The sequence below is a fragment of the Orycteropus afer genome, unplaced genomic scaffold, assembly GCF_000298275.1.
Source record: "Orycteropus afer afer isolate SDZICR_OR568_19922 unplaced genomic scaffold, OryAfe1.0 scaffold00165, whole genome shotgun sequence".
In the NCBI taxonomy this organism is placed as follows: domain Eukaryota; kingdom Metazoa; phylum Chordata; class Mammalia; order Tubulidentata; family Orycteropodidae; genus Orycteropus; species Orycteropus afer.
Window position 1 is genome coordinate 5,141,266 of NW_006921752.1, and position 11,833 is coordinate 5,153,098.

An 11,833-nucleotide genomic window follows, 5' to 3' on the forward strand; every position below is an offset into this window, starting at 1 on the left:
AAAAAAAAAAAGCAGACTGCCACATCTTTCTCTTATGGAGCCACTGGTGGGTACAAACACGTCAACCTTTAGTTAGCAGCCCAGTGCTTAACTACTGTGCCACCAGGGCTCCTCAGCTGACCAAAGTCGCTTGTAAATGAGAAACTTTGGGTTCTCCACCACAGCTCCATCAAACGGGCTTCAGAGGGCCTCTCAATTCCATAATGTTATACGAAAAATATTACAATTACATGTAAATTTTTTTTCTAGGAGATAAGGTCCAAACTTCTCAGGTTCTCAAAGGGGACTATGACCAGTCTTAGGAACCATTTTACTAGACTACAAGCTCCTTGAAGGAGGGAACATGTGTTTTGCCTGACGGAATCCCTCACTAAACCCCTGCCTACAGGACTTATTCCAGGGTAGATGTTCTATAAATGCATGCTTAATGAAGCCAGGATGGCAGTGGACGTGGGGATCACCCAGGATTTGAATGGCAAGACTTCTACACAGATGAGGAAGGAGAGTAGCAATTCTAGGGTCTAGCTCCTGCCCTCCACTTCCTGGAGCAGGTTCTCACTGCGCAAGTCCTCAGGTGCCCAGACATTCACCAGCAGGCAGTAAAAAGGCCTGGAATTCCCCTTCCTCCAGAGCCCTGGGGGAGGTCCCAAGGAGGAGGGAAGTACAATATTTGTGGAAAACACCAGGAAAAAGACAAGTTGCCTGAGAGGAGGTGTCTGCATTCCCCAGATACCAATCAGGAGCTCTCCCAGGGTAGCTTCTCCCCGCTGGCATTCTGGGAACTGCCAGACCAGCTGCCTGCCCACGCCCACAACCTAGCAGGCCAAGGCAAGGAGATGGAGGTGGGGCTGGGGCTGACCGAGTCATGCTTGCAGAAGCCAATTATTAAACTGTCAGGAATTTTGCAAGCTGGCTGACATCACATTGGTAGCGTGAAATGGGCCATGGTAGAAACTGGTAAATGCCACAACAGTGGCCTCCCCCCACCCCATTTCTGAGAGCCAGTTGTTAAACATTTACCAGGACCACACTGGAAAGAGCCCACTTGGACTCAGCCAAATTTGACCATGGAGCATGACAGCCACTGCTAGCCAGGGAAACAGGCTGCAGCAGAGCTGGGGGCAATCCTTTTCTCTGGCAGGGGCTCATTCTCCCGCTTCTAGTGCCAGGAAGCAGCTTCCTAGGACGTCACCATGGTCTCATCAAGCAGGACACCCAGAGCATCCCTCAACTAGCATTCTGTATTCAGCCTTGAGGGGCTAGCAGCAGGACACTACACACAGCCAGGCCCAGTTACAAGGTGGGGCAGGGAAAAGGCCCTTTTGTCCCCTGGAGCTTCCTTCCCTTTGGACTTTGGGTGTGTCCCCACATAGCCCCCACCCTGTCATACCAATTTCTCTCCTCTTTCCAGCTCCCAGGCACCACCAGCTCCCTGCTGCAATTAATCTGGTCCCCTCTGGCCTCCACCGAGAACCCTTCTTTGATCAATAGGCCCCAAGGCAGCAGCCCAGAGTCCAGTGGCCAATCACAAAGAGCCAGGGCTAACACCTACCTGGCTGGGCCCCCTCAGGCTCATCGCACCCTGGAGAAATAGAAGCATGTTGTAGCTCTGCTCACAGGAGGCAGAGAGGGCACCCAGGGGGGTGGGGCCCAGCCTCCCCAGCTCTGCCTTGTGATGTGACCTTGCAGGCCACAATGATGTCAGACTCTAACACACATCACTACTGTAATCCTCCTAGCGACTCCATGAGGAAGAGATGAGTTCATGTCCTCCCTCAGGTCCTCCTGCTACAGAGCAGAGCCATGCCAGGCCCTGACAACTGCCTAGCTGGCCCAGCAGGCCCAGCCATGTGGTCCCAGCAGCAGAGCTGAAATCAAACCCAGGGCTTTCTGACTTCTCAGTCACTAGGCCACACTGCAGGAGCTCTGGTAGCATAGTGCCTAAGGAACTTGACTGCTCACCAGAAGGCTGGCAGTTCAAACCCACCAGCCACTCCTCGGAAGGAAGGTTGGGCAATCCTACTTCCGTAGTGATACTGCCTCAGAAGCCCAAGGAGGGGTCGCTATGAGTCGGGGTGACTCAACGGCAAACAACAACAACAACAGGCCACACTGCCTCCCACATTTCAGCCACCATGAGACAATAGAGTCAGAGGTCAGGATGCAGTTACAGGTGACTGTACCGAATGGCAATCATAAGTCTGTGATTTTAAAGAATGGCACCTGTGCTCAGGAGCTCCAGGGCCAGGGGTCAGACTACAGGGTGGGCACCTGCCCTCTCCCCCAGTCCCCTTCCCTGTGGCGTGACAAGCTGGCTTTTCCTGTGAGAAAAAAGGTGCAATGCTGGCTGTGCTCACCTGCCACCTCCACAATCTGGTGCCGGGCGATGTCGTAGTAAGGGTCATCCCACTTCAGGTGTGTGACAGGTTCCGGGGAGCTGCACTTGGAATCATCTGAGGAACACAGCCAAGTAAGGGGTCAGCCCAGAGGGCTGATGCAGTGCTCACCAAAACTCATGCTCTTTGGCATGGCAGCCCCCCAGAAAGACTTCTGATCCTGCCCCACCCCCACCATGAGGCTGCACTGCTTGCCTCCATCTCGCCCTCCCAAGGTCTCCCTTTAGCAAGAAAGGGTCTCCCCTCTTAGGGCTACCTAAGATCTGGCAGCACCCACCTGACTTGGGAAAGTCTGGCATTTCATCTGAGGGCCAGTTCTTCTCATCAATGGAGGCCAGCTTCAGCTGGTTCAGAGCCTGGCTGCTGTCATCTAAGGTCATGTCATCCTGCAGCTCTGAGAGGGGGTCCATGGCCAAGCCTGACCCCCACTGCCTCAGTCCACAGTACCTGAAGAGAAAACTGAAGGAGAAAGCGGGGGATGTGGCAGGTCACTGTCATCTTTCTACCTCCTGTAACTTCGACAGCAAGCCTCCCCATTTCAAACCCTCCTGCCCTCATCCTTTCCTGTCCCATGTTCAACACTTCTCATCCATGCCAACAGCTCCGTGCAGCTCTCGGTTTTCCTGGCTCCACAGTTCAGGCATGTTGCCAGAAAATGCAGCTGGGGCAGAGGGTGGCACCGCTCAGCACCTCCCTCAGGTCCCCCAGCTGCAGAGAACAGCCATGCCAGGCCCTGTACTGACCACCACACAACTGGCTCAGCCATGTGCTCCCAGCTGCAGAGGCTGGAGGTTCACATCCCTCTCCTTAGGGGCCCTGGAACCCAGAAACTTCTCAGGACCCTGCAGCTACAAGGATAGAGATACTACAAGAATCCAAGGGACACAGACCCTATGTCTGAAACAATTCACCTGTGTCTCTGGTTGCTCTATCCCTCACCCCTGCTCTGGAGCAGGGGAAGTGGCCAGAAGTTACAGGGTTGCAGAAAAAAAGGTCATGGCTCAGAAGCCCGGAATAGAGGCTTGCCTCAGAACAAGGACCAGCAGCAAAGGAGTGGAGTTGGCCTGCCAATCACAGAGCAGACAATCTGTAGGTTCCTAGGGGCTCCCAAGCCCACAGCTGACACTAGTTTCAAGGTGGGAAAGGTCAGTAGAGTGCTCCAAGGGTTGGAGGGCACAAGTGGGAAAGGGCGAAACTTATGACATGGAGTGCTGAGGCCTGGGAGGTGAGGAACAGACAGCTGGCAGGAAGGGAGAAGTGGACAATGAGACTGGGTTTCCCTGAGTCTGAGATCTGGTCATGGCCGTAAGGATGTGGTACATGCAGCCAAGCAGGCACCTTCTGCTCTCAGCCCTAATGGGAAGCAAATCCCTCTCCAACCACAAGTGCACCACATGGGTGAGGGAGGGGAGTCTCAATTCAACCCACTCAGTCCAGCCTCAGACAAGAGGCTGCTCCAAGCCCGACTGCATTCTTGGAGCCCAAAAAGGGACATATATGGTCAGAGAATCAGCAGGACAGATAAGGAGTACAGACAAGAGCCAGGGGCGGGTAGGGAGAAGAGGGAGAGAGAACTGCCATCTGAGATCCAGAGCCTGAACACCTCAGGGCTCTGAGGCAACATGATAACTTCCTACACGCATCATAGCCAAGGATTTTGGATGGCAAACCAAACCGAATTCCCGTGCCTAGCAACAACTGCCCTGTTACCAGGGCAACCACATTGAGTCAGCGGGAAAAGCTGTTTCAGGCACTCAAGCCAAAACCAAGAGAAAACCATTTTCTCCTCCTCTTCCCTGACCTTATCCACTGCTCTCTCATCTTCCCCTGCTTACCCCTTAGATATAAATCCCTGCCCCAAAACACAGAGAAAGATGACTCGCTCACGGTTGGGATGTATTTTTCTCTTGGTGAGTACTGTTGTGCCCCTCACCCCTGAAACCCAGCTGCCCACTCTCCTTCAACCTTCTAATGCAGGCAGTCCTCAGCCTTGAGGAATTCACCCCTGATCTACCTACACCCTCCTCCCCTTATTCAACCAGGAGACTGTGAGTCTGCTCCCTGGAAAGGGCCCCCAGCTAGGCAGCAGGGTGAGAATCCAGCTCAAAGCAACCCCTCCAGATCTGAGCCACTCCCCACCCCTCTGTTCTGTCACTGCTCCGGTACTGGGTGCTCCTTCAGCCCTCCCACCAGCCTTCCCAGAGGAACCTTTCGGCACATAGTAGGCGACCGATGTGAAGGAAAAAGCATGGGATGAAATATAGAGAACTGACTTAAGAGTCCTGCCTAAGCCACTGCGTTGCAAGCCCTTCTCCTATCTGGGTCTCAATTTCCTCATCTATAAAAGCCAAGGCTCCTCCCAGAAATACAATTCTCCACTGTTCTAAAATGCTTGTGCTAAAGTGAACAACAGGATTAGAGGAACAGCTGGGAGCTGAGGTATGTGTGAGAGAGGGACAGGGACACTCTCTAAAAGGGAGCTGAATTTGAACTCCACCTCTTTTCCAGCATTCCCTCCTGTATTCTATCCGTTCCGATTCCCCCCACCCCCACCATAACCAACCTCCTCTTCCAGCATGGCTAATCAGGGTTGTTCCACCTCCCTGCCAGACTGGCTTCTTTCACCACCCTTCAACCCACAGCTGCTGTCCTCTCTGAGCTCATTCATTGGTGAGTGAGGGAAAAAGGTGATGGAAGTGAATTATTCTGGCTGGTTTAAGACCCCAGCCACCCATAAAACACTGCTCCAATCTGTGGAAAATCTTCTCTATTCTGAGACAAATGTTTCCCTTTTCAGCAGGTAAACCACCTACCTTCACAAAAATCTGAGAACCCCAAGTTTAATTTCGAGAAGTCCTGGACCTCTCTGATGAAATGTGTGGACCTTTACCCTAAGAAAAATCAACACATGTATGAAATCTGTCGTGCAATTTTATGGGCTTTACAGACCCTTTGAGAACTCCTATTTAAGAACCTCTGACCTACTGAAAATAATGTCTAGGACACAGTTAAGGGTCAACAATACCTGTTGAATGACTAAATCAACTCATCTCTTAAGTAGAAAACGGATCAAACATTTGCTGAGGGCCTACAAGGCACCAGGAAATAGACAAATCTCTCCCTTCACAACAACACAGCCAAGCAAGTATTATTAAACCCACTTTACAGTTTGAGGAAAGTGAGGACCAAAAAAAATAAGTACATTGCTTAGGGTCATACAGCCAGAGTGTTAGGATTTTAATCCCTGTGAGTCTGAGGCTGTCTTCTGGTAAAAAGGTCAACCTCTCAACAATTCTCTAAGTACCTCACTGATGTGGTTCTCAAGGGTCAGAGAGAAAACCTGAGGGACAAAAGGGCAGACTAAAGCCTCTCGCTTTATTTTCACTTCCGCTCAGAACAGGGATAGCAACCTGATGTGGTTATTCTCAGGCAATGGAACCGCACTGGAGCCCACGCTCAGCATGCAGCCCTTCCGGAGAATGCTCAGAGCCTCAAGGAGAAAGAGTGGCAGCTCGAGAACTGCAAAAACCCGAATCCCACCACAATACAACTACAGTCGCGTTTGCATAGAGCTTCTTGCCTCACAAATCCCGGATTGGGTATAATTATCCCATTTCACAGATTAAGAAATTGACATGAAAGTGTAGCCTAATAACTGGCATGGTGGAAAAATTCCCCCATTACTCTTCTTGGTGCTTCGTTAGATTGGACCAGGGAGACTTCCCCCCTCCCACAGGTTGCTCGAGGACAGCGATCTGGCCCGGGAATGGCACAAGAAAGTGAAGGGAGAGAAGTCCTTTCACTGCAGACCCCGAAGTGGGGCAGTGGGAAGGCCAGGCTAACCTTCCCCTTCAAATCCTCTCCTCAGATTACTGGGGTCCTCCCCATTGGGATCCCATCCCTTTAGACGACCCCGGCTAGACTCCTCCCTTCCCCCAACCCCACCCGAGGAGACCCCCGCGCCCTGCAGCTCACCGCGCTCAGGCACTGCTCACTCTGCCACGCCTGTCAAAGCTCAGCAAACATCCGGCTCCGCCGTGAAACGGGAACCGCCCCCTCCCAGTCTCTACAAGCCACAGTCCCCAACCACTTCCGCCACACCTCCAATCCACTTCCGGCCCGTTGCCCGGTCCAAGCTGGTCTGTTCAGGATCCCCGCCCACTTCCTGAAGGTGGCTGCTGCTTAAGTGCCCGCCTCGGGGACTTCAGCATAACTGTCCGAGTCTTCTCCTTCCCAACAGGAGATGGTTGAAAACATTAGTTCCGATTTCCCTGATACCCGAATCTCAGGCGTATCTCCGGAAACTTAACATTCGTATTGTCCTCGGACAGAGTTTTGACAGTACTTTTTCATAAGTACTCTCAAACTTCCGGTCCTGTGCACAAATGAGGCCCGACTCGTAGACGTCTTTCCTTAGAAGTAATTTGGAAATCAATGACTGTTTCCGGGAGGAGCTGAGGAGACAACGCTCACTTCCGGTGGCATGAGGGTGTCTGACCCGGGATGGAGGAGGCAGAGGAGCTACACCTGGAAGGAAAGAGATCGCCGCTTGGTGAGTGACCTGCAGTGTATGCGGCCTTCAGCTTTGGACGGGATGGACCTAACGTTCTCTAGTGAACTCCCTCTCCCCGTCTATGCTCCTTCTGAGCCCAGGATCCTTCTCCGACGCCCTCAGAGTCAATGGGGGCCTTTTAAGAGCCCCCGAAATCTTTCCGATCCTTGAAAGGCTCCCTTAGAGCACACAGATACTTGAGTCTCCTGAGGCCTAGCTGGACCTGCGGCTGCCTCCTGCACCTTTTCTTGTCCCCTCCATCTTGAACCATTCCCTCACCGTCGGCCGCCCCCTTACAGTCTTCCCATGTGCCTGCAGCCCCCGAGCCGCGCCCGAGCCCACACTCAGCATGGACCCCTTCCGGAGAAGGCTGCGCTCAGAGTCTCAAGGACTTCCCACCGGAGTCGGCCCGCGCCATACTCGCTCTAAAGAACCTCCCCCAGGGTTTGGCCCTTGGCCCCTCACTTGCCAAAGAGCAGCGCCTGGGAATCTGGTGTGTCGGGGAGCCCCTGCAGCAGGGACTGCAGTGGGGGCCACTGGAAGAAAACTTTGTCTCCGAGGAGAAGGGCGAGGAAGTGGAAACCCGGCAGGAGGAGGTACTGAGGGATAGGGCGCCTCCTCGCTGTGATGGAAAACTTGGGGACGTTAGGACATTTCCGGACAGCCCTCCAGGTTGTTGGATGAGGCAGGGTATTTCCTGCAAGACAGAGACGGTTTTGTTCCTTTTCTCCAGGGTGGTGTCTCCCCATCGTTTGCAATAGTTAAAAGAATGGAGGTGCAGAAAGTACATTAGCATACTATTAGCGATGACAATAGTCAAAAGGTTTTGAAACTAAAAAGGCTTGGGTCAGAGATACCAGTCTTGTCTTGTCGCATCCTGACTTGTTAAATTATATGCCACCTTTAACTCATCTGTGAAATAAAGGAACATAATGACTAGATCAGATACAGGAGCCCTGGTGGCTCAAACAGTTAAATGGTTTAGGACTTGGCTGCTAACCAAAAGGTTGGTGGTTCTAACCCACCAGCTGCTCCATGGCAGAACTATGTGGTAGTTTACTTCCGTAATGATTTACAGCCTTGGATTCGAAGCCACCCAGTAGCTCTTTGGGAATAAGACATGGAGAGCAGCTCCTATACAGATTACAGCCTAGAATACCCTATGGTACAGTTCTGCTCTGTCACATGGCATTACTGTGAGTCAGAAGTGTCTGGACAGCAACTGACAACAGATGAAACAATTCAGTAAAAGGTATTGTTATATGACAAGTACTGAAAAAAGTTGATGTTCCCCTTTTGTTTAGTATGCACTGGCAGGCAAGAACGTGTTTCATTTAGTAATTCTCCCTTAGGAAGGTGATGAGGGCACAGTTTTTGGTCTTTACTAGTGAGGCATTGGATAATGCAGTCTTGTAGAGGCAGAATCATAGGCCACTGATCTTCCACAAGCTTCTTCTTGGATCTGTCCCAGAAGAAGTTCCATCCAGTTTTGTTTTCCCACCTTGGGCCCCTTGAACACATTTGAGAAGGACTCTTACTGGTTTATTTCAGGACCTGTCACTCAGCCCATGGCGAGATGTCTGTGCCTGTGAGCAGAGTTCAGGCTGGACCAGGTAAGCTACAGGAGACTATGTAGAGAAGATTGTTCCTTTGATGCTTTCTGTTATGGCTTCAGGAGGCTTGGTAGCATGGTGGTTAAAGGCTTGGCTACTAACCAGAAGGTCAGTGGTTTGAACCTACCAGCTGCTCCATGGCAGAAATATGTGGCAGTCTGCTTCTCTAATGAGTTACAGCCTTGGAAACCTGTGGGTCAGTTCTGCTCTGTCCTGTAGGGTTGCTGCAAGTCAGCAGTGACTCAACAGCAGTGGGTTTGTGGCTTGAGATAGGATATGAAGCAAGCTGTAATTCCTCACCCAATGAGCTTGCACAGTGAGTATTCCAAAGGCATGAGGTCCTTTAGGACTCCAACTGCCTGGGAGCTGAGGTTTTCAAGGAAAGCCCCTTGAAGATGGCGTCCTCATCTAGCTCTTGCTCTCCTTTGCAGTTTGGTGCAGCAGGGCAGGCGGGAGAGTGAGGGAAACGTGGCCCCAGTGCGGATCAACGAGAGGCTCTACCTGCAGGTGTTCCGGGTTGTGCTGCCAGGTTTTGAGCTGGTGCTGTGGCCCCGGCCTCCCTCTGAGGACCCAGGTCCCACCCAGCCCAGGCTAGAGGAAGAGGCAGCCACGGCTGTGGTAACAGAAGTGGAGTCTGCCGTGCAGCAGGAATGGGCCTCCCCTGGAGAGGATGCAGCCGAGCCCTGCACAGGTACGTGTCAAATGCCGGCTCCTCGTGTTATCACCACCACAATCTGTTGGTGAGACAAAGCTCATGGTGTGGCTTAACATGGAGAGAGGGAACACAGCAGAGGCTAACTAGCTTCTCTGAGGGGAAGGGCAATGTTGGACATTTATTGAGATTTTGAAGTCTGGTGTAAAGTGGATCTTTCAGTGCAGGATTGGGTACTGATCATGACAATGGTTTAGGCTTGGTTGACACAGCAAGGCTGCTAGAATTTTCAGGCAGGAGGTTCAGAGGGTCTTGGGGTGTAAACTATCATTTAATTTCTATTGAAGAGTGATAGTTCTTTCCCTTGGAATGAACAATAAAATTATTTCCAAGTTTTATCTTCCTAAGCAAGAGTTTCTGGAAGAGTAAGGTTATTTGATGAAGAGAGTAAGCTGTGTACAAAGTTCCATCTCTTATGTTTCTTCTGGGTGAGGGTTGTCCTTGATTTTACAGATGAGCTCAAGGGGGTAGGTCAAGACCTACATCCTAAATGGCTACCTCCAGAGGGAAGATGAACAGACCTTTAGGATGGCCTTACGCTAGAGATTATTGCAACTGACCGGGGCACCATGATTTCTAGGAGTGCTCTCCAAGAAGGCACTTGAGACTGGACAGAGAGATAGAGTGTGTAGGTGGTGCTTCAGGGAAGAAATTGGTGTCATTGCTCCCACTGAGGTTCAGGGGTTGGAAAGGAGAAAACACATGTTCCTGTAATTTCCTCCTAACACCACTGTTGCCACCTGCTACCAAACTGTACTAACCCCAGCACCCTACTCTTGCCTTACAGATCTCGGTCATCAGTGGCACTCCAGTCTCCAGGCAGAGAATACAGTGAGCCCTGGACTGAAACCCCAAACCCAGGACCACCTTCCCATGGGTAGCCAATCACTTGGCCTATTGCTTCATGATGGCAGTGTGGACGAGGAGGACCCACCCCAGACACAGATGCCTCCTGAACCTGAGAGCAGCCCAGCTGTACAGCAGGGCCCAGCGAGCAGTGAAACCAGTTCCTTCTCCTCTTGCAAAGTCACCCAGCTCCATGCCTACGTGGCCAAGAAGTCCTGTAGCCCCAGTGATCAACACCTATCCAGAGCAAAGACCTCAGAGCCCAAGGACCAACAGGCCAAAGAGCCCCAGGACCCTGGCCTCCCTGCACCCTTGTGGAGCCCTTCTGGTCTGGCAGGCAGTGCTTCAAAGCAGGGGCGACGGTACCCATGTGGGGAGTGTGGCAAGGCGTTCCTGCAGCTGTGCCACCTCAAGAAACACGCATTCGTGCACATGGGCCACAAGCCCTTCCTTTGCACCGAGTGTGGCAAGAGCTATAGCTCAGAGGAAAGCTTCAAAGCCCATACGCTGGGCCACCGTGGGGTGCGCCCCTTCCCCTGCCCACAGTGTGACAAGGCCTATGGCACCCGGCGAGACCTCAAAGAGCACCAGGTGGTACATTCTGGCGCCCGACCCTTTACTTGTGACCAGTGTGGCAAGGCCTTCGCCCGCCGGCCCTCCCTGCGGCTACATCGCAAAACCCACCAGATGCCAGCTGCCCCTGCCCCGTGCCCATGCCCTGTGTGTGGGCGGCCTCTGGCCAATCAGGGCTCCCTGCGGAACCACATGCGGCTCCACACAGGGGAAAAGCCCTTCCTGTGCCCACACTGTGGCCGAGCGTTCCGTCAGCGGGGCAACCTGCGCGGGCACTTGCGTCTACACACAGGGGAACGCCCTTATCGCTGTCCGCACTGCACAGATGCCTTTCCCCAGCTGCCTGAGCTGCGGCGCCACCTCATCTCCCACACTGGGGAGGCCCACCTGTGCCCCGTGTGTGGGAAGGCCCTCCGAGACCCACACACGCTGCGTGCTCACGAGCGCCTGCACTCGGGGGAGAGACCCTTCGTGTGCCCCCAGTGTGGCCGCGCTTACACCCTGGCTACCAAGCTGCGGCGCCACCTCAAATCCCACCTGGCAGACAAGCCCTACCGCTGCCCCACCTGTGGCATGGGCTACAGCCTCCCCCAAAGCCTCAGGCGGCACCAGGTCAGCCACCAGCCTGCGGCTCCCTCCAGCCCCCCCTCTGTGCCTTCTGCAGCTTTGGCACCCGCTGTGGTGCTGCTGCAGACTGAGTCCGAGCTGCTGGACGGATCCAGCGACCAGGCAGCCTCCCCAGCCCGAGACGTCATTGAGGTCACCATTTCCGAGAGCCAGGACAAGTGCTTTGTGGTGCCGGAGGAGCCAGGCCCCACCCACAGCCTGATGCTCATCCATAAGGACATGGGCTTTAGTGCCTGGGCAGAAGTGGTGGAGGTGCAGACGGGCACCTGATGGCTCACCTTCCCGCCCCCCAGAGTCTCTATAAAGACTTCTTTTTCCAGCTGCTAAGTGTTTGCATTTTCTTTCTCTCTGGGTTGCCCAATAGGGATGAGACTCTGCTATGAGAAGCAGGTCAATGACTTTCCTTCCTGAGTCCCTGGGTGGCACAGACTTTTAAGTGTTCAGCTACTAACGAAAAAGTTGACAGTTTGAACCCACCCAGAGGCACCTCAGAAGAAAGGCCTGGCGATCCGTT

The 11,833-nt window shown here is 53.1% G+C and overlaps 2 protein-coding genes across 2 annotated transcripts in view; one reads left to right on the forward strand and one right to left on the reverse strand.

Moving 5' to 3' along the window:
- The window catches only part of ARHGAP1 (Rho GTPase activating protein 1), a 22,261-nt gene extending 15,835 nt beyond the window's left edge, over positions 1–6,426 (reverse strand). Inside the window, exons 1-3 of the mRNA XM_007946551.1 lie at positions 6,372–6,426; positions 2,674–2,814; positions 2,358–2,453 (exon numbers count right to left, since the gene is read on the reverse strand). Of these exons, the coding sequence (XP_007944742.1) occupies positions 2,358–2,453; positions 2,674–2,806 (229 nt within the window). The 5' untranslated portion in view covers positions 2,807–2,814; positions 6,372–6,426. The remainder of the gene's footprint in view (positions 1–2,357; positions 2,454–2,673; positions 2,815–6,371) is intronic.
- A 473-nt stretch (positions 6,427–6,899) lies between these two features.
- Positions 6,900–11,589, forward strand: ZNF408 (zinc finger protein 408). Its single transcript, XM_007946552.1, has 5 exons — positions 6,900–6,948; positions 7,267–7,544; positions 8,500–8,561; positions 8,993–9,252; positions 10,061–11,589. The coding sequence occupies exons 1-5, from the start codon at positions 6,900–6,902 to the stop codon at positions 11,587–11,589; spliced, it is 2,178 nt and encodes a 725-aa protein (XP_007944743.1).
- The last annotated feature ends 244 nt before the right edge of the window (positions 11,590–11,833 follow it).